The sequence below is a fragment of the Fusarium vanettenii genome (genome assembly GCF_000151355.1).
Source record: "Fusarium vanettenii 77-13-4 chromosome 4 genomic scaffold NECHAsca_3_chr4_2_0, whole genome shotgun sequence".
NCBI classification, from domain to species: domain Eukaryota; kingdom Fungi; phylum Ascomycota; class Sordariomycetes; order Hypocreales; family Nectriaceae; genus Fusarium; species Fusarium vanettenii.
This window is the reverse complement of record NW_003315879.1, coordinates 2862698-2879477: the sequence shown is the minus strand read 5'-3', so window position 1 is coordinate 2879477 and position 16780 is coordinate 2862698. Positions and strand designations below refer to the sequence as shown.

At 51.6% G+C, this 16780-nt stretch overlaps 6 protein-coding genes across 6 annotated transcripts; 3 read left to right on the top strand and 3 right to left on the bottom strand.

The window, feature by feature from the left end:
• Positions 1–512: 512 nt before the first annotated feature.
• NECHADRAFT_102585 (uncharacterized protein) lies at positions 513–2245 on the bottom strand. Its single transcript, XM_003051820.1, has 4 exons — positions 2109–2245; positions 2018–2051; positions 1664–1961; positions 513–1616 (listed from the first exon to the last, which is right to left on the bottom strand). The coding sequence occupies exons 1-4, from the start codon at positions 2162–2164 to the stop codon at positions 1432–1434; spliced, it is 573 nt and encodes a 190-aa protein (XP_003051866.1). The 5' UTR covers positions 2165–2245; the 3' UTR covers positions 513–1431.
• Positions 2246–6559: 4314 nt separating this feature from the next.
• NECHADRAFT_68667 (uncharacterized protein) lies at positions 6560–9002 on the top strand (the record flags this gene model as incomplete). Its single annotated transcript, XM_003052283.1, has 6 exons — positions 6560–7047; positions 7095–7155; positions 7206–7721; positions 7769–8160; positions 8207–8418; positions 8587–9002. 6 exons carry the CDS (start codon positions 6560–6562, stop codon positions 9000–9002), a joined length of 2085 nt encoding a protein of 694 aa, XP_003052329.1.
• Positions 9003–9609: 607 nt separating this feature from the next.
• Positions 9610–11152, top strand: NECHADRAFT_79381 (uncharacterized protein; the record flags this gene model as incomplete). The annotated part of the gene is made up of 4 exons (XM_003052282.1): positions 9610–9909; positions 9959–10005; positions 10051–10722; positions 10771–11152. 4 exons carry the CDS (start codon positions 9610–9612, stop codon positions 11150–11152), a joined length of 1401 nt encoding a protein of 466 aa, XP_003052328.1.
• A 373-nt stretch (positions 11153–11525) lies between these two features.
• NECHADRAFT_79380 (uncharacterized protein) lies at positions 11526–11956 on the bottom strand (the record flags this gene model as incomplete). Its single annotated transcript, XM_003051819.1, has 3 exons — positions 11526–11655; positions 11721–11848; positions 11906–11956. 3 exons carry the CDS (start codon positions 11954–11956, stop codon positions 11526–11528), a joined length of 309 nt encoding a protein of 102 aa, XP_003051865.1.
• A 464-nt stretch (positions 11957–12420) lies between these two features.
• On the top strand, positions 12421–15000 carry NECHADRAFT_100212 (uncharacterized protein; the record flags this gene model as incomplete). Its single annotated transcript, XM_003052281.1, has 9 exons — positions 12421–12468; positions 12758–12976; positions 13029–13094; positions 13152–13265; positions 13439–13466; positions 13516–13851; positions 13901–14542; positions 14593–14729; positions 14785–15000. The coding sequence occupies 9 exons, from the start codon at positions 12421–12423 to the stop codon at positions 14998–15000; spliced, it is 1806 nt and encodes a 601-aa protein (XP_003052327.1).
• A 122-nt stretch (positions 15001–15122) lies between these two features.
• NECHADRAFT_102584 (uncharacterized protein) lies at positions 15123–15871 on the bottom strand. The gene is made up of 2 exons (XM_003051818.1): positions 15725–15871; positions 15123–15635 (listed from the first exon to the last, which is right to left on the bottom strand). Exons 1-2 carry the CDS (start codon positions 15812–15814, stop codon positions 15252–15254), a joined length of 474 nt encoding a protein of 157 aa, XP_003051864.1. The 5' UTR covers positions 15815–15871; the 3' UTR covers positions 15123–15251.
• Between the last annotated feature and the right edge of the window lie 909 nt (positions 15872–16780).

The following is a 16780-nucleotide window of genomic DNA, read 5'->3' as shown; positions in this document are numbered from 1 at the left end:
TCTCCACGAGGCTCGGTCAAGGAGATAAGGGTCCAATGTGTGAGTCTCCATTGGTCGAGACGGGGCCGGCGAGTAATTCGGCAACGCCGCTGCTGTCATCGGTGGGTTTTTCAAGAAACCCATCCTCCCGTCCCGTCCCAAAACACACTTTTCTCCCCCTGAGATAACCGTCTTATCCGCGAATGAGCGGATGCCGTTTCCCACAGCCGAAGCTGAGAAGTGACAAGAGAGAACTGGACACGCTACGCTAGGTGTTACCGAGATACTGACGGAATCTTTCACCGCTTTGACAGGGCAGCTTCCGTCTCTAGCGTGGCGGCGTTCGACATCCACGCATGGGATGCGTGGACCCTGAAAGATGAACTAACGTCGCACGGGGTCCAAAGGGGTTTCCACTCTCTCGACTAAGGTAGACCCCGAGAGAAGTTTTGATCGTGCTCGCGTGTTATAAATACTCTTGTAAAGCCGTTTCCCAGGTCCATCCTTGCTTCGTCTCCTTTACCTCCTTTCATCCTTTGACAACTAGGTTGACGTGGTTGTCTGCTTCTCCGAGAAAGGCCGAACATACAAAAAGCACAGGCACGCGACATCTGGCCGTTGTTGGAGAGCAAGCAGCTTTGTCCTTTCACCCGCAAGCAAACTCTTTTCTTTGCTGCAAGTTCATCATCCATCCATACGTATAAAGGGAACAAAGCCCCTGAGTTGAGACCGACCCTCGTCATCACTTTCGCAACACCATCACTTCAACTATCCATATTTGACACCACCTCTCAAAATGGGAAGCACTACTGTCAACCAAGTCGAATCGTCGACCACTTCCAACAACTCTCACAGCTACTTCAACGCTCCTGTGGACAAGACGTCGTCCAGCGAGACCTCCCCCTTGTCGACCCCCGGTCTAAAGGCAGACGAATCTGAGCACCACGCCGCAAGCAAGCCTATCCCTGCACTTCTCCGCGACTTCCCCAAGCCACAGGACGAGGTCGACGTCCAGACCATGCTCGAACGCCATCCAGGCCGTTGGACCATCCAGGGCCAGATGGAGGCCAATCAGCGACGCGGCAAGCCTGCTGCACACAACGAGGAGGAGATCAAGGCCCAGCGCCATCAAGACTTTGAAAAGGCCAAGCAGGACCTCCGTGCGTTCCAGGGACACCTTCGCACTTCCTCTGAGCAATGGCGACCTTGAGCTGAGAGCTTTTGACTTGGCGAACAGCCGGCGCATTGTTTAAAAGGTTATACCCAAAGATTTTTTTATGAACGAATCATGATACTACGATCAACGATGTCCTACGGGACTTGTTACTGTTGCATTGCATGGCGGAGGAAAGGGATGCATGGTCTAGAATTGGAGCGAGTCGAGTGTTGCCATTGAGTACTAGTATAGAGCATGCATAGACATGGATAATAGACATTGCATCAGTCAACAAATTAAGCCAGGTCCGCGACGGACAGGACACGACCACCCAGAGTGAAGCCGTAAGCGACGGCGGCGATGAAGGTGGTCAAGTTGATCAGGGATGAGATGCCGTGCAGGATGCCAAATCGCTTGTTCAGGGCCTTCATCTCGTCAGAGTGCGGGCCATCCGCGAACCACTCCTTGCCATCTCGCTTGACTATCAACCCGTTAGCGCATTTCACCGCAAGTACATTGATGACATACCTTGACCACGGCGCTGCTTCATAGTCTCAGTTGTGAGAGGCAGGAAGACGGTCAAGTTGACGGCACCGGTCAATGCCATGATCCCAATTGGGAGCAGAGAGTGCCATCGCGCAAACTCGGTGACTAGTCCCCGAGGGCCATTGGAGAGGCCAATCAGAGAGTTTCCGGGGAATGTCAGGGCGAGAATGCCGGGCAGGATGGTCTGCAGGCCAAAGTAGATGGGGAAGAGCTTCTGCTGAATGGCAGAGAAGCTAGGACGGTCAACCGTCCGAATCATGACGATGCCATTGATAAAGGTCTGTTGGTTCTGTTAGCTATGGCCAATGGTCCTGATGAGGCTGTGGCATATCGTACGTGGAAGAATGACGTGCCCAAGAGGGTTCCGTACCTGCAATCCAAGTCAGTTCTGTTCTGCAGCTCACTCAAAAGAACGTCGTCCACCTACGTAATGATGTGATACGGAGCCGGCGAAAAGACGACGGCACTGACTGTGCTTGCCATTGTGCTGCTGTATGTGGTCGACGCCGACGATTGAGGTCAGTTTCTAGAGGAATGAGCCAGGTTTTTTCCAATTCAGCCGAGGTGTCGCGTTGTCATAACCCTGTCTTCGGACTTCGGACAACCTGAACCCCCCCAGTTGATGAAGTCATGCTTTGCTTGGTGTGCGCACGTGACTACGCGACCTAGACGTGTTTGTGGAGAAGTATCTCACATTCATCATCGATCTCTTGTCTCGAATTTCTTCATATGCTCATATGTGTATGAGAAAGAAAAGCCTGAATCTACATGTCCACAAAGAAACCGCAGGTCACCAAACGCCACCACCTCCTCATCGTGGCCCCTTCCACCCATGTACGTAGTGTCTCGGCAACGACGAAATGCCTGTTCGCCTCCGCAAAGACTACTGCATCTTGGCAACGCTGCTCCAAAGACTCCTCCTCTTTGTCATTTTCTAGCAAGAGGTGAACAATGTCAAGTCTGCCGTGCTCTGCCGCACCTTCAAGAGCAGTTCGTCCACCCAAAGCCGCCCTTGGAGCGTTGATGTCGGCCCCATTCTCGAGAAGAAAGACAGCAATGTTGTAGTGTCCTTGGATTGCTGCGAATTGCAAGGCTGTCGCCCCGTTCTCCCTTGCTGGAGGAGCGTTGACATTTGCGCCTTGAGAAACAAAATCTTTTACAAAGGAGAAGCTGCCGCTCTCGGCTGCCGCCTGTAAGGCAGTTTTGCCCCCCCTCCAAAATGCTGGAGCATTGAAATCGGCGCCAGCCTCCAGAAGCATAGTCGCCAGCTCTTCGTGGCCCCCTTCAAGGGCTGCTTGAAGTGGAGTTAGATGGAGCCTGTTGTCGGCTATGGGTGGGAAGGGTTCTTTGAATCCTGCCATTTCCTCAGGTTTTGGGTTGACTTCAGCATCGTGATTGATGAGCATTCGAAATATTTTGAGATCAACAGGGGAACCGGTGTCGGGAATTATCGAGGTAAGCGACATGGCGCTGCCTGGATCAGCTCCATGAGAGAGCAACAGCTGAACGGTCTCTCGATCTCTGTAAGAAATGGCAGTTTTGAGAGCTGCACCAAGCCGCATGCCGTCTCGCGAATAATTGATGTCTGCACGTGAATCTATAATCAGGTTGACGAACTTGTTATTCTTCGTCATAACGGCCGTTTGGAGTGGCGTTTGAGCACCAGGTAAGCCGCATATGGGATCACCACCTCGACTTGGCCGGTTGACATCAGCTCCAGCTTCTATTAGGCGGGAGGCCATGTCGAATGATTCCAAACTGATGGCAGCACACAGAGGCGTTGGCCAATCTTGAGGAAGATCTGGCTTGGCCCCCTTTGATATCAACATGTCGAACAGCTGAGTGTCGTCTTGGTCGATGGACCAAGCCAAGGCTGATGATTCGCGACAATCTTGGCTGAAGTTAGTGGTGGGCTCTGCTGGAATGACGAGAGCGGTTTGTAAAAAGAGACGACTTGCCTTGTTTGGAGCGTGTGGGATTGATATCAGCACCCTTCCTCAATAACATGTCGACGAGGCCAATGTCTCCCATTGAAACTGCAGCTGCTAAACATGTCTGCCCGCCAAACATTGAGGGTTCAGCATTGATCTTTCCGCCTTGTCGTATCAATAGATCAATGAGGTCCCGACTACCGGAACGAATAGCAGCTTGCAAGGCGGTCAGGCCCTCTTCGCCGTAAGGAGGCGCATTGACAAAGGCACCTCTGTCTAGAAGAAGTTGGACCATGTCGATGTCCCCGGATTCGGCGGCTGCTTGAAGCGCAGTTCGCCCACCGCCGTCGTCTGGGGGTGTATTGACATCGACGCCTGCCATTAGTAAGGTTTCGACCAGATGTTGTTCTCCTCCTCTTGCGGCATCCTGTAACGCTATGCAGCTGATACCTTGATCCCAGTTCGCCACAAAGGCGAGGCAACCATCGACATGGGCCTTAGCTTGAAGTAAAAGGTCGATTGCTTGGCCATTTTCATTTTTATACGCGATATCAATGGGGGTGAGCAATGAGTCCGAGGCATCATATGGTGAGTACCGGGAGAAGAAATCGAAGTCATAATCGAAGTCGGGCTGGTTTCCTCCCCCATAAGGGATGTTGGCATCTGCACCCGCCTCCAGCAACGCTTTAATAGATTCAGAGCGGTTGTTTTGAACTGCATTATGCAATGCCGACCTCGAGCCCGGATAAAAAACGTTCGGGTTGGCGCCCTTTTCGAGGAGTAGGTTAGTTAGAAGGGTGTCTTCCTGGGCTGCCGCCGCTATGAGGGGGGTCATGCGTATGCGCATCCGACGATGCTGGGGATCCGAATATGATATATTCACAATAGCCCCCGCTCGGACTAGCATCTCTGCGATGGAACTTTTTCGAGGAAGATCCATCATGACGAGACAAAGAGGAGAATGTATCACGGTCGATCCTGGTTCGGTTGTGTTTGGGCAAGCTCCATGTTTCAGCAGCAGCCGGACAATTTCGGCATTACCGAGCTTGTCCTTGACGGAGAGCTGGAGGGCAGTCTCTCGAGTGATGCGATGGGTGATCCTTGGATTGACTCCACTCTCCAGTAAAAACTGGACGGTTTCTTGGCTGTCGAGACGGATAGCGCTGAGCAAAAGGTTTTCCATCAGGGCCCTGGTTGACGGATCGTTCATGTACGTGAAATGTTGAAGGAATCGAATGTTCCTAAATTCGATAATCCACTCGAGGAAACTATCGGTCTGGTCGTCAGAGAAGAGACCGTTCGAACACTCATAAACAGCCCAAAAGAAAATCTGGACGAAGCGGTCGGGGAGTGTGGACTGGGTTTTCAGAGCATCAGCACCTGGCCTCTTTGGCAACTTTTCCGTGATCGTCTTGGCCGCCGTAGACACGCAAAAATCTGTTCCGAGTAGGCTTTCAGTAAGGGTTGTGGTTTGCACTGCAAGGGCGAATTGCCGAGTATCCCGTTCTCTGAAGTACTCAAAGGCAGACGTGACTACAACGCTCAGTAAGTCTCATTCCATGGCTCTTAGAATGATCTGGCACCAACCTATGGGATGGAAGATATCATAAAATAGAAACCAGGGAAGAGTAGTGCACGCAATGAATTTGGTATCACAAGACTCTGTTGGTGGCGTGCGGGCAATGATGGTATCTGGAGCTTCTTGCGGAGGGACTAGGGTATGTTAGTTCATATAATCTAAGTAAGACCAGAAATCTTTTCTGAGAGGTTGCTTACTCGAACCAGTCTGATCTAAGGACCTTGATTGACAGTACCGCCCAATTTCCTTCTTGAGCTTCTTGGCTGTAATGGGCTTCCCGCCCATGATGACCTCCGAATTTTTGCCCTCATTCTTTCGCTTTCTGACCAACGAGCCAGCGTGTTCCCACTCTTCTTTGGTGTGGTTCTTTCTCATTTTCCAGCTGTCCAGCCGGCGAATATACTGGGCTCTCCTACTCGAGTATTAGCGAGCTACTTGAGAAAGCGTCTGGGGCTAGACTTGAGGAGGGGGTTATACGTAGCATAGAAGCTATACTCTTCAACCATGCACTCGACAAGTTCGTCGAGTGTCTTGTCTTGGTCGAGGTATAGCACACGTATGTGCTCCTTTTCCCTCTCCCAGAGGGGTAAAGGTATCCTGGTTGCGGGAGGCATTAGTTGGCACTGCCGATTGCCGGCGATGTTGATAGTGGAATGGATGAACGGATGAACGAATGAATGGGTGGATGGATAAATCAATGGAGGAGATAAACCTAGAAGAAGAGGCAATGGGGAGCCTTTATATACATGAAATCCGTTACGCCAAGATGGTTCAAATGCACTTTCAACCTTGTTCCAACCCGACGCACACGCATGACCTGGACTGCTCTCTCTGAGCCTGTCTGCCCTGATTGGTCTCGTCTGGCAATGAGGCCGCATGCACATCTTCAAGCCTTCAGAGGATTCTCTAGTTGTGCTGATTGGCCAAGCCAGAATTCGCGCTCGCAAAGGGGGGATGCCAAGTCATAGTAGGCTGACTGGGGCTATTGCCAGAATTCACGTTTGGTATGGTCGGTGTTATTGGACAACGCCCGGAAAGAGGTCCCGCAATGCAGCAGCATGCATGGTGCCTTGAAACCGGGGAACGAGACACACAATTGAAGTTTGAGGTGTTGCGCTAGAAGTACCTACGTAGATGGTAGAGCATAATCACGTGATAGCGTGACCTAGACGCGTTTGTGGGGAGCGTCTCATCTTACAGCTTCAGCTCATGGCCCCTTCTGCCTAATCCAAGACCGGGATTCACCATGAGAAGGCGCTCACCATTGATAATTGTTTAAAAGAGCGAAACAGCCCGTGAAGACTCAAGCTCCAACTTCAACCCCTCTTTTGATACCTTCATACCTCGTCTTTGTTGATCTCATCCACCATGGCGGAGAAGGAAGCCACCATCTTCATCCTGGACCTTGGGTCCACCATGGCCCAGACTCACAGTGGGCGATCTGAATCAGATCTCGACTGGAGTATGCGATATGTGTGGGACAAAATTACCGACATCGTCGCCGCCAGTCGCAAGACGTTGTGTGTTGGTGTTGTCGCCTTCAGGACTGACGAGACCGACAATAAGCTGCAAGATGACGACGGCTATGAGAACATTGCCGTGCTGCAAGAGCTGGGACCGATGTCCATGTCATCTCTGAGGAACTTGCAGTCTGTCATCAAGCCAAGCGAGACGTGGTCGGGAGATGCCATTTCAGCCATCGTTGTCGCTGTTGACATGATGGACACATTCACCAAGAAACTCAAGTGGAATCGCAAGATTATCTTGATCACCGACGGTCAGGGCCCAATGGACGCAGACGGCTTGAGCGACATCTCTAAGAAAATGAACGACTCAAATATCCAACTGACTGTTCTGTGAGTAAACTTACCATTTCACCATGTCACCACTAACAGAATGGTAGGGGCGTGGATTTTGATAATCCTGACTATGGCTTCAAGGAAGAGGACAAGCCCAATACCAAGGTCAGGATATTATTCACACTTCATCAAGCATATCACTCACGGATATGTAGGAAGAGAACGAGAAATCCCTCAAGTTACTCGTCGATGATTGCCAGAACGGTGTCTTCGCGACAATCGCAGAGGCCATTGATGAGCTTGATACCCCTAGAATCAAGTCGGTGAAGCCATACAAGACATACGATGGCACTCTTACTCTCGGTGATCCTGAGAGGTTCCCTTCTGCGATGAAAATCAATGTCGAGAGATACTTCAAGACCCATCTCGCGCGACCCTTGACAGCAAGCACTGTGGTCGTCAAGTCTGAAGGTACGGGATCCGAGTCTACCCAGGCCGTAGAGGGAGACGAGATGGAGGGCGTTGAATTTTCCGCGGTCAGGCAAGCTCGATCGTACAAGGTCAACGATCCTGATGCCCCTGGTGGCAAGCGAGACGTAGAGTTCGAGGACCTTGCCAAGGGTTTCGAGTATGGCCGGACTGCTGTGCATATCAGCGAGTCGGAGCACAACATCACCAAGATCGAAACACAAAAGAGCTTCTCAATTGTTGGATTCATCCCTTGCTCAAAGGTGAAATTCTACGACACCTTTGGTTATCGTGTTATTGACTCTTCTAGTATGAACCTTTTCTCAACCTGGGCGAGGTCTGCGTGACAGTAGCCAGCAAGTTTGATGCAAAGTCAGCACTCGCTTTCTCCTCTCTGGTCTGGGCACTCTCGGAACTCGAGTCGTATGGAATCGCCAGAATCGTGCCTAAAGATGGCAAAGACCCGCAGCTGGTATTGGTGGCGCCTGGCGTGGAGCCAGACATGGAGTGTTTGTACGACATCCCACTGCCGTTTGCCGAAGACATTCGAAGTTACCAGTTCCCGCCTTTGGATCGGGTCATCACGGTTAGCGGCCAAACCATCACAAAGCACCGCTTCCTTCCGACGGACGAGCTCAATGATGCCATGAGCGACTATGTCGATGCAATGGACTTATCGACATATGGCATCGACGATGAGGGGTAAGGTCAATGTCTCCTGAACTATGGCATCAACTAACTCGAGTAGTGAACCCGCTGAGTTCGCGCCTATCGACGACACGTTTAACCCAACAATTCATCGGATCAACCACGCCGTGAAATCCCGGGCAGTATACCCCGAAAAGCCCATTCCCGATACCCCGTCGATCCTGCTGCGATTCGCTTCGCCGCCTGAGGACTTGATTGAAAAGGTCCAGAGCAAGATTGATTCGCTTGTGGAGGTGGCAGATGTCAAGAAAGGTTCGTCTCGCCGACAATGCTTATAGCTCGTGTCTAACCATGCCACAGTTCCGCCCAAGGTCAAGGGCAAGCGAGGCAGAGAGGCGGTCAAGCCCATTTCTGGTCTCGACGTGGATGCCCTCCTCGGGGAGGAGGAAAGGAAGGAGGAGATTAACCCAGACAACGCAGTCCCTGAGTTTAAACAAATGCTGGCTGCTACCGAGGAGGTTGCCCAAATCGAAGAGGCAGCGAAGCAAATGGGGGCAATTATCACGACATTTATTACCGAGAGTTTTGGGGATGCCAAATACGCACGCGCCATGGAGTGTTTGGGCGTTATGCGGGAAGAGCTGACCAACCTGGAAGAGCCTGGGCTGTACAACACCTTTGTACGGGACATGAAAAAGCAGCTGCTATCAGGCGATCTTGGAGGAGACAGGAGAGACTTTTGGTTCAAGGTGCGGTGGTCACGGATGGGACTGATTGACAAGAAGCAGTCAGAAGTATCGACTGTGTCCCCAGAGGAGGCAGATGAGGTGAGTTTCTGGTCACTACGTTTTCTTGAATACATGCTAACCGTGTTACAGTTTTACAAGTCAAAGTAGACTCGTGATGTATTGTACGTATTTTGTCATGGTATGGATCCATGGCTTTGGCGGTCTTGTATATTAGGTGTAAATAAAAGCTCTTGGCGCTTGGTGCGCATGCAAACAAACGATGCTGGTCAAGCCTGTTTTACACGCTGATATCGGGCTCTTGCAGCACAAACACAGCAAACGGAATGATTAGACTATTTTCAGCTTCCCTACGGCAGCGAATCATGCCGTGAAGCGTGTTTTAGACGAATGAGGCAGATTCAAGCCTTTTCTCTGTGCTCCCTCCCTCTCCTGTCACGCTCTCAGACTCATCAATCAGCCTCACCTTTCCTCCTTCATCCTTCCCCTCAAAAACGGCGCGTGCTGCACCTTCTCACCTGAACCCTCCCTCTCTCGACCCGCCTCAGGCATCTTTGTGGCCCGGTGAATATTTCATCACAAAGGCCTAATTCAAGCCCAGTAATTTTTCTTTCTTCATCGTCATTATTTCTCTTTTTTCGTCTCTTTCATTCTTGCGCTCGAATAGCAGCATATTTCTACGGGTGCAAGCATCGCCATGGCGGACCTTGAAGGGCGCCTCCAGAAGCTTCGACTAGTCCTTGGTCAAGAGGTAAAGATGGTCGAAAGAAAGAAGGATGCTGAAAAGGAAGAGGACGTCTCTCAGGTAGAATCGGGCAATGATCGCTGCGTCTTGGACGACGACTGGTCCAACCATCGCCCATCGACTGGTCAAGATCGAGACCACACCACCTCTGTCGCGGAAGATCTTGCTAGAGAGAAGATGAAGAACGAGGCATTCGACTGCTCCGGTTTTCAAATCGGAGAGACCGTTGACGACCCGGCTTTTGAATTCTGTCCGTTCAAGATTGTTCTCACGTACCCGGAGCGCTTCATTGGCAAGATGAACCGACCTAAGGTGTGTATGCAAGGCCCTATTTTCACTCCGCCAACTGACTTGCATACAGGCAAAGCCATTCTTTGCCCAACCTTTGGCGGATCGAGTTTGGGACTTGTGAGTGGCCCTTCCAGAGACTGGGCCTTGTGCTGACCATTTCAGCTTCTACCTCCATGACCCAGATGAACCAACAAGAGATCCATGCCTCTTGGTTCCAACGGCCCAGTTCCAAGATTTCCTCGACGACATCAACCTTGAACTGGGGATTTCGCTCAAGATTCCCCTGGGTGTGAACACGGAAAGGTTTTACATGCGGTTCAACGACCCAGACACACCGCGCCCACGATATCTCAGACGATCCGAGGACGAAACCTCGCTCGACATTCGACCATGGCCCACCATCAATGACGACGATGTTAATCTCTACGAAACAGCTGAGAAGGGGCGGCGGGCTGAGTGGCGGGACAAGCTGAAGCTCGTCAAGACTGGCTTCATCCCGAAACAGCGCAACTCGTTCAAGGCTCTCTTTAACAAAAGGAACCGGGACCTGATGCTGAAGCACACGCAAGAGTACCTGGGTCTCGTGGGGAACCCTGAGGGTCACGATGTCGTCTTCATCTGTGTCGATGTTGAGGCGATCGAACGACCACCGAACCCAGTCTCCGAGATCGGCTTTGCGATTCTCGACACACGAGACATTCAAGGAATCGCCGCTGGCGAATGTGGGCGCGGGTGGTGGCCCAAGATCAAATGCCACCATCTCCGAATCAAGGAGTATGCAGGTTTGAGAAACTATCGCTACGTCAAGGGCTGTCCTAATGCCTTTAACTTTGGGTTAGTTGTTCATCCCATGACCCAAGACTTGCGACTGACTATTTCTAGCAAAAGTACGTTCCCGACCAAGGCGAGAACTAAGGATGCCATCTTGGCCATTGTGAACCCGTACTTGAAGGACTCGCGAAACATTGCCATCGTGGGCCACGACATCAATCAAGATATCAAGTATCTTAAGAGCCTCGGCATCGACATTGAGGCTGTCACAAACGCTTACCCCCCGGTTGACACCAAGGATATCCACCAATCCTGGACCAACTCGAACAACGGACGAGGTCTCGGCAGCGTCCTCTTGGAACTGGGAATCGCAAGCCAGAACCTCCACAACGCAGGCAACGATGCCTACTACACACTCTGCGCCATGATCGGCATCGCTATTGAGGGGACTAAGAGCGAGGAGGAGAAGAGTGACATGAACCAGGTTGAGTGAAGGAATTGGTCTGATGTAACTTGGCAAGACCAAAGCTAGGAGAGGAAATAGCCAAGATTTTGAGAAGAGAATATGCCATTGGTGCCCTGTATTCGTACAGCGTCTAGTCTAGATAGCTCAACGACGTGCTCATCCCATCACCCTGTCCTGCCCTGGCTTTAAGGAGCCTCCCCATAAACCAACAAACGCCTTCGCTATGGAAACAAGTAGTGTACATTATACACACGCAGCGACACAGCCACGTCGGTACTCCAGTCGTCGATTGTTCTTTTTCTTCGTCAGGCTCACACGCTGAGAGTGAGGAGGGTGCAAAGTCCGAATGCCGGGGACTTGAATCGGTTTCTTTTCGGTGTCATGACAGCATGATGCGGGATCAGCTATTCTTGTCCAAAAATTCCTTGGCCTCGTTGACCTTTGTAGCGAGATAGGGACTTCCGCCTCGATCGGGGTGGTTGAGAAGCATGAGCTTTCGGTGAGCCTTGCGGACCTTGTCCTTGGTGATGCTGCGCTCGCTTCAGAAGTGTTAGTCGGGAGAGGTTTTTGTCATTGGCCATGGAGGAGGACATACTTGAGGGAGAGGATGAGAGAAGCCTCCTTCTTGTTCATCTTGGGCTCGAAACCACCCTTGTAGAAAGCCTTGCCCATGGCTCCAACTCCTCCGCGCGAACGTCGCCATGCGACGAGACCGGCTCGGCCCTGTTAAAGAGCAAGTTAGCGACTGGGATTGTTTGGACTTTGGTGGCTTGAGCGTACGAGAAAGGCTGCAACGGCAGCGCCGGCACCAATAGCCATAACAGAAGCCATCTTGGTATTAAGAAATTCGAGGTTTGAATGACAACGATGAGTGGGTTTGGAGAGATGCCGAACTTGGGGCGGCAAATCGGGGAAACTGAAGTTTTCCAGAACCTTGCCGGCGCGGACCGGAGGGTTACGGATTAATATTCTACCGGTGCCTATCGATTAGGTGAGCGGCACGGTCAAAGACGGAGCTCAGGAGTGTGATTCATCATGATTGGACAGTGAATCAAAAGGCGGCCGTTTTTCACTTCCCTCCGGTATCTATGGACCCCTAGACCAATGTTTCGTGTTTTTTGCACTACGAGAATGTCGGATAATGCGGGGAAAGGGTGTGTAAAGGACGTGATGGCCAGCGTTCATCAAGAAGCTTGACGGGATCCCATGACACACACCACGAACCCCATGACTTGTTGGCCCTTTTGTGTCAGTCGCACGCACGCCGTCGTCTCCCAATTAGATTCCCCTCCATCATGATAGGACGAAAGCCGCGGATTTGCGCCCTGACTTGCCTCTCTTGGGTGTGTGCGGGCTAAAAGCTGGCAGGCAGGCTTATCAGTTCCCGGTCTGCGTTTTGGCTGCATGTCTTACCAGGGTGAACCACTGGGACATGACTCTGTAACGATAGGAAGCCCTGCATTTCTTCCTTCTTCTTTATCCTCCATCACTTTGCTACACTTCATGGTCTTTCGTGGTGTTGTTGGTTTGGTGACTTTGTTGAAACGCCTAGACATACAATACAAAGCAACCAGCTCACGGCGGCTAATTGCTTTTTCCTTTCTCGTCTTCTCAATTTTGAATCCTCCCTAGATAATCCTCCAGCCCGGGTTTTCCATGGATGAAAAGGTAGCTGCCGAGGCAAGGCCTCTGCTTCGAGAACGTCCTAGACGACGACAGCGGTCAACTTTTGCTACCGTCTTGGCTCTTTTAGCAGCTACTGCGCTGATCGCCTTTTTTCATCGTCGTCCTGAGTCGAGATTGGATGAGATTGGCCATGAGTCTGAGCCGGAGCCATGGAGCTGGAACGACGTATGAGTTTTGTTTCTCAGGATTGACCATATGTTCTGACTACTGGGTATAGCTAGAGCCTAGCCAAGATCTCAAGTGGGAGACATGTTATACCAAATTTGAGTGTGCCAGACTCGATGTGAGTTGGGATACCCATCCCCACATCAGTTCAACTACATACTAATGGATATCTAAGGTCCCTATGGATTGGCTCGACCCTTCAGACAAGCAGCGTGTCGTAGTTGGTGTCATCAAGTTACCAGCAAAGTCCAAAGACAACCCTGTTTCTCCAGTCTTTGTCAACCCCGGTGTAGGTCTTTTTACTCCAGTATTTGTTATCCATGTTGACGTTTAAACAAGGGTCCTGGCGGCTCTGGAGTGAGCTTCGTCAAGAAGTCTGGTCCTCTCCTGCAAAAGATTGTGGGCGATAACCATGCAAGTCTCTTTCGTAGTGAAGTCAAGACAGTAGACTGACAATTCTAGGATATTATCAGCTTCGACCCTCGAGGAGGTAAGCTATCAACTTATTTAAGAGTATAACTTGTCTAACTTGAGTTTAGTCGGCGTCTCTACACCTCGCGTAGAATGCTGGGGCTCAGCCCAAAGGCGAAACCTCTGGACTCTCCAGGAAACACCCATCGTCGACGAGCGCCCAGGCCTCATATACGATGCCTACGCCCGTGCTTCGGCATACTCTGGTGCCTGCGAGATCGCTATGGAGGAGACGGGTATCAATGCCCACCTCGGAACCGCATCTATTGCAAGGGATATGCTCGAGATCCTCGACAAGACCGGCCATGAGAAGCTGCGATACTGGGGGTTTAGCTATGGTACTATTCTTGGAGGTGTTTTTGCTGGATTGTTTCCTGAGCGTGTTGAGAGACTAGTCAGCGATGGTGAGTCTTTACCTGACATTGTTTGTCTCATTCACTGACGATTCCCTAGGAAACGTCGAGTATCACGACTGGTTCAACCTAGACCACAGCAAATTCATGTCCGATGCCGACGCAATCTTTGACGCCTTTGACAAGGCCTGTCACAAAGTCGGCCCCGAAGCATGCGCCTTTTACGCCGAAACGCCAAAGGCAGTCCAGCAGCGCCGGATCAACCTCCTTGAAAGTCTCAAGGCTTCTCCCGTTCTCATCCCCGCGTGGTCTCACCCTTCGGGACCAGACCTACCGCGATTGGTCACCTACTCGGATGTTCAGCGACTTACGCAGCGATGTATCTACTCGCCGCTCGTCAAATTTCCTCAATTGGCCAAGATCTATGCCTCACTTGAGGGAGGTGACGGTGGACCTTTTTACGATATGTTGATGGCGAGTGGTGGCGGTGCACTCGAGTCTAGCAAGATGTGCTCCCTGGGTGACACTCCTTCTACAAGTCCCCTGGAGACAGCCATGGAACTGGATGCCTTCCCAACCATCATGTGTCTCGATGCCGCAGCCGTCGAAAAGACACCAGAAGAATTCGAGGCTTATCTCAAACGAGTCAAGAGCATCAGTCGTTGGGCGGGTGCCTTCAACATCAACTTCCATCTCTCCTGCGTGGGGAGAAAGACAAGGCCCAAGTGGCGCTTCTCAGAGAGTAAGTAGAACTCTTTTCGAACCAAGAACCCTATTAACAACCTTGAGCAGAGGATATCAAGAAAGACACTGCTCATCCTATCCTATTCATTGGAAACATGGCCGACAACGTGACGCCCCTGCAGAGCGCCTTCAACAACTCGGCCAGGTTCCCCAGCTCAGTCGTCCTCAGGCAAAACTCATACGGGGTTAGTCCTTGGTCCATCTCCTTCCCTTCGCCGCTTACTAAATCAATTTATTTAGCACTGCTCACTCGCCGCACCGTCGACCTGCACCGTCCAATACATCCGCAAGTACTTCCAGGACGGCACCCTCCCACCGGCTGGTTCCGAGTGTGACCCTGACTATGACCTGTTTGAGATGCCAGCCAAGGGGGAGGAGGCGACGAGCCTGGATGAGCTCACGGCGGCAGTTCTGGAGTTGGTGCGTGAGGTTGATATTCCCAAGGGTATCTGGTAGACTGTAGATGTGATGATAGGTTTCGTAGGGTAAAGACAGGGCCGTGGGATACATGCGTATGAACAAACTGCAGGAGTTATAAGATGGACTGGTTGGAATCTCATAGCATCGATATTAAGGATGAGCAAGAACTTTGTAGGCATTGTGAGGTCTTTATATTGTGAGTACATCTATCAATGAAATCTTCAATTTAACCATCTCTCTCCCTCAACGGGTATCATCTCTCGATCCGAAGCCAACATCACATCTCTTCAAGCCTCATCATCATACTTGTCAGTGCTGTGATGGACCCTGTCGGGCATCTTGAGCCCCTTCTCAACAGCCTCCTTGACCTTCTTCTCCAGCTCCTCACCCTTGGTCTTCTGATGATGCTCCTGCTCCTCCTCAGTCTTCCAGTTACCGGCTCCTCCACGACCCGCAAGGCCCCCGCGGATGTGCTGGCTATTTCGCTTGAGGCTCGCGCTCACGGCCGCGGCCGTCTTGTCCGCCATCTCCTCCTGCTCCCGCGCATCCGGCAGATCCGCCGGGTCAACATAGTTTCCGGCACCGCCGCGGCCGGCTCGCGCGGGGAGGTGGGCCGTCTTGCGGTCCGGAGGAGGCGCAGGGTTTGTGGCGAGATCCTGAGCCTCAAGGTCCTGAAGGAATACGTGTAAGTTGGGTGAAATGAGAATCTCGATGATGGCGATATTTATAAGAGTCACACAAATCAAAGACTGCAGCTTACCCTAGCAGCTTCGTCAACTTCAGTCGAAGGATAATAGTTTCCTGCACCTCCTCGGCCAACTCTGCGATATACATCGTGTTCGGGAGCCATAATTGAGGTGTTTACGATACTGACGTAGATGTGGATACGGTGAGGTGGATGATGAAGTGAGTCGTCGTAACAAGCATCAAGGCTTAATGAATTTTAGATGCGAGAAGGAAAAAAGATAAACTTCGTTTTCTCTGACACATTCTACACAATGCGACTTTTTAAGGAGTCGTCACTGGTGACGCCACTGGGTGCGTGGGGGATCCTTGTGTCCGACCAAGGTAAAATGTCTCTGCCTCAGCCGTGTCGAGATTGCTGTGACAGATGCTATCTCGAGTCCTTTTCCGTGTGTCAACGGATTTGGACATGGGAAAGCCAGCGCCCGCCAATCTTGGCCGTACCGTAGCCACACCAGGACAGCGCCGCCAGAACAGCACAGGACAGGCCAGGCCAGTGGGTGCTCAATCCGGGGTACATGACTAGGCTGAACCGCGTAGATCTCGCTGGGACTCCATGTCGCCTCCTGCCATGCAAGTCACAGCAGAGCAGCTCAGGCGTGGAGAAGTTTGGACTGATCACGCCTGGTTGTGAGAAATTGGCCTGGACTGAGCCGTCTGTCGAGAGATCAAGGCTGGGGTCGGTAACCTTGGTGAGGTGATCGGCATTCATTATCCATGGTATGAAGGCTTGGACCTCGAAAGCACAGAGTTTGTTGTCCCCCAACTTCTGTGGCACCGGGCGAGGCCTTGAGCTGGAGCAAATCGCACCATAGATTCGATTCCTGTATTGAACCCTGTTTCTTTAGCAGTTGGCTCGAACCTGTCCGTCCCGCTGTTGAGTAACCTCGGGGTGCTTGTCCCGGATCGCAGGAACTTGGTGGCTGGTTGCTACACCGACGTCGGGCCTCGGTCTTTCAGATTCCAGAATGTCTTTAAGTTGACATCTAGGCAAGACTTGAAAGCCCTACGAATGCTGCCCCAGGGAAAATTCGATCTGCCGCCAGAACTGCCTTCATGATATCAATGGCAC

Bases quoted from the DNA above. Each gene is read 5' to 3' on its own strand.
- NECHADRAFT_102585 (XM_003051820.1), bottom strand. From the start codon at position 2,164: ATGGCAAGCACAGTCAGTGCCGTCGTCTTTTCGCCGGCTCCGTATCAC. The intron at 1,962-2,017 runs GTACGATATGCC...CAGAACCAACAG, and splicing joins TGGGCACGTCATTCTTCCAC to ACCTTTATCAATGGCATCGT. The intron at 1,617-1,663 runs GTATGTCATCAA...ACGGGTTGATAG, and splicing joins GAAGCAGCGCCGTGGTCAAG to TCAAGCGAGATGGCAAGGAG.
- NECHADRAFT_102584 (XM_003051818.1), bottom strand. From the start codon at position 15,814: ATGGCTCCCGAACACGATGTATATCGCAGAGTTGGCCGAGGAGGTGCA. The intron at 15,636-15,724 runs GTAAGCTGCAGT...GTATTCCTTCAG, and splicing joins AAGTTGACGAAGCTGCTAGG to GACCTTGAGGCTCAGGATCT.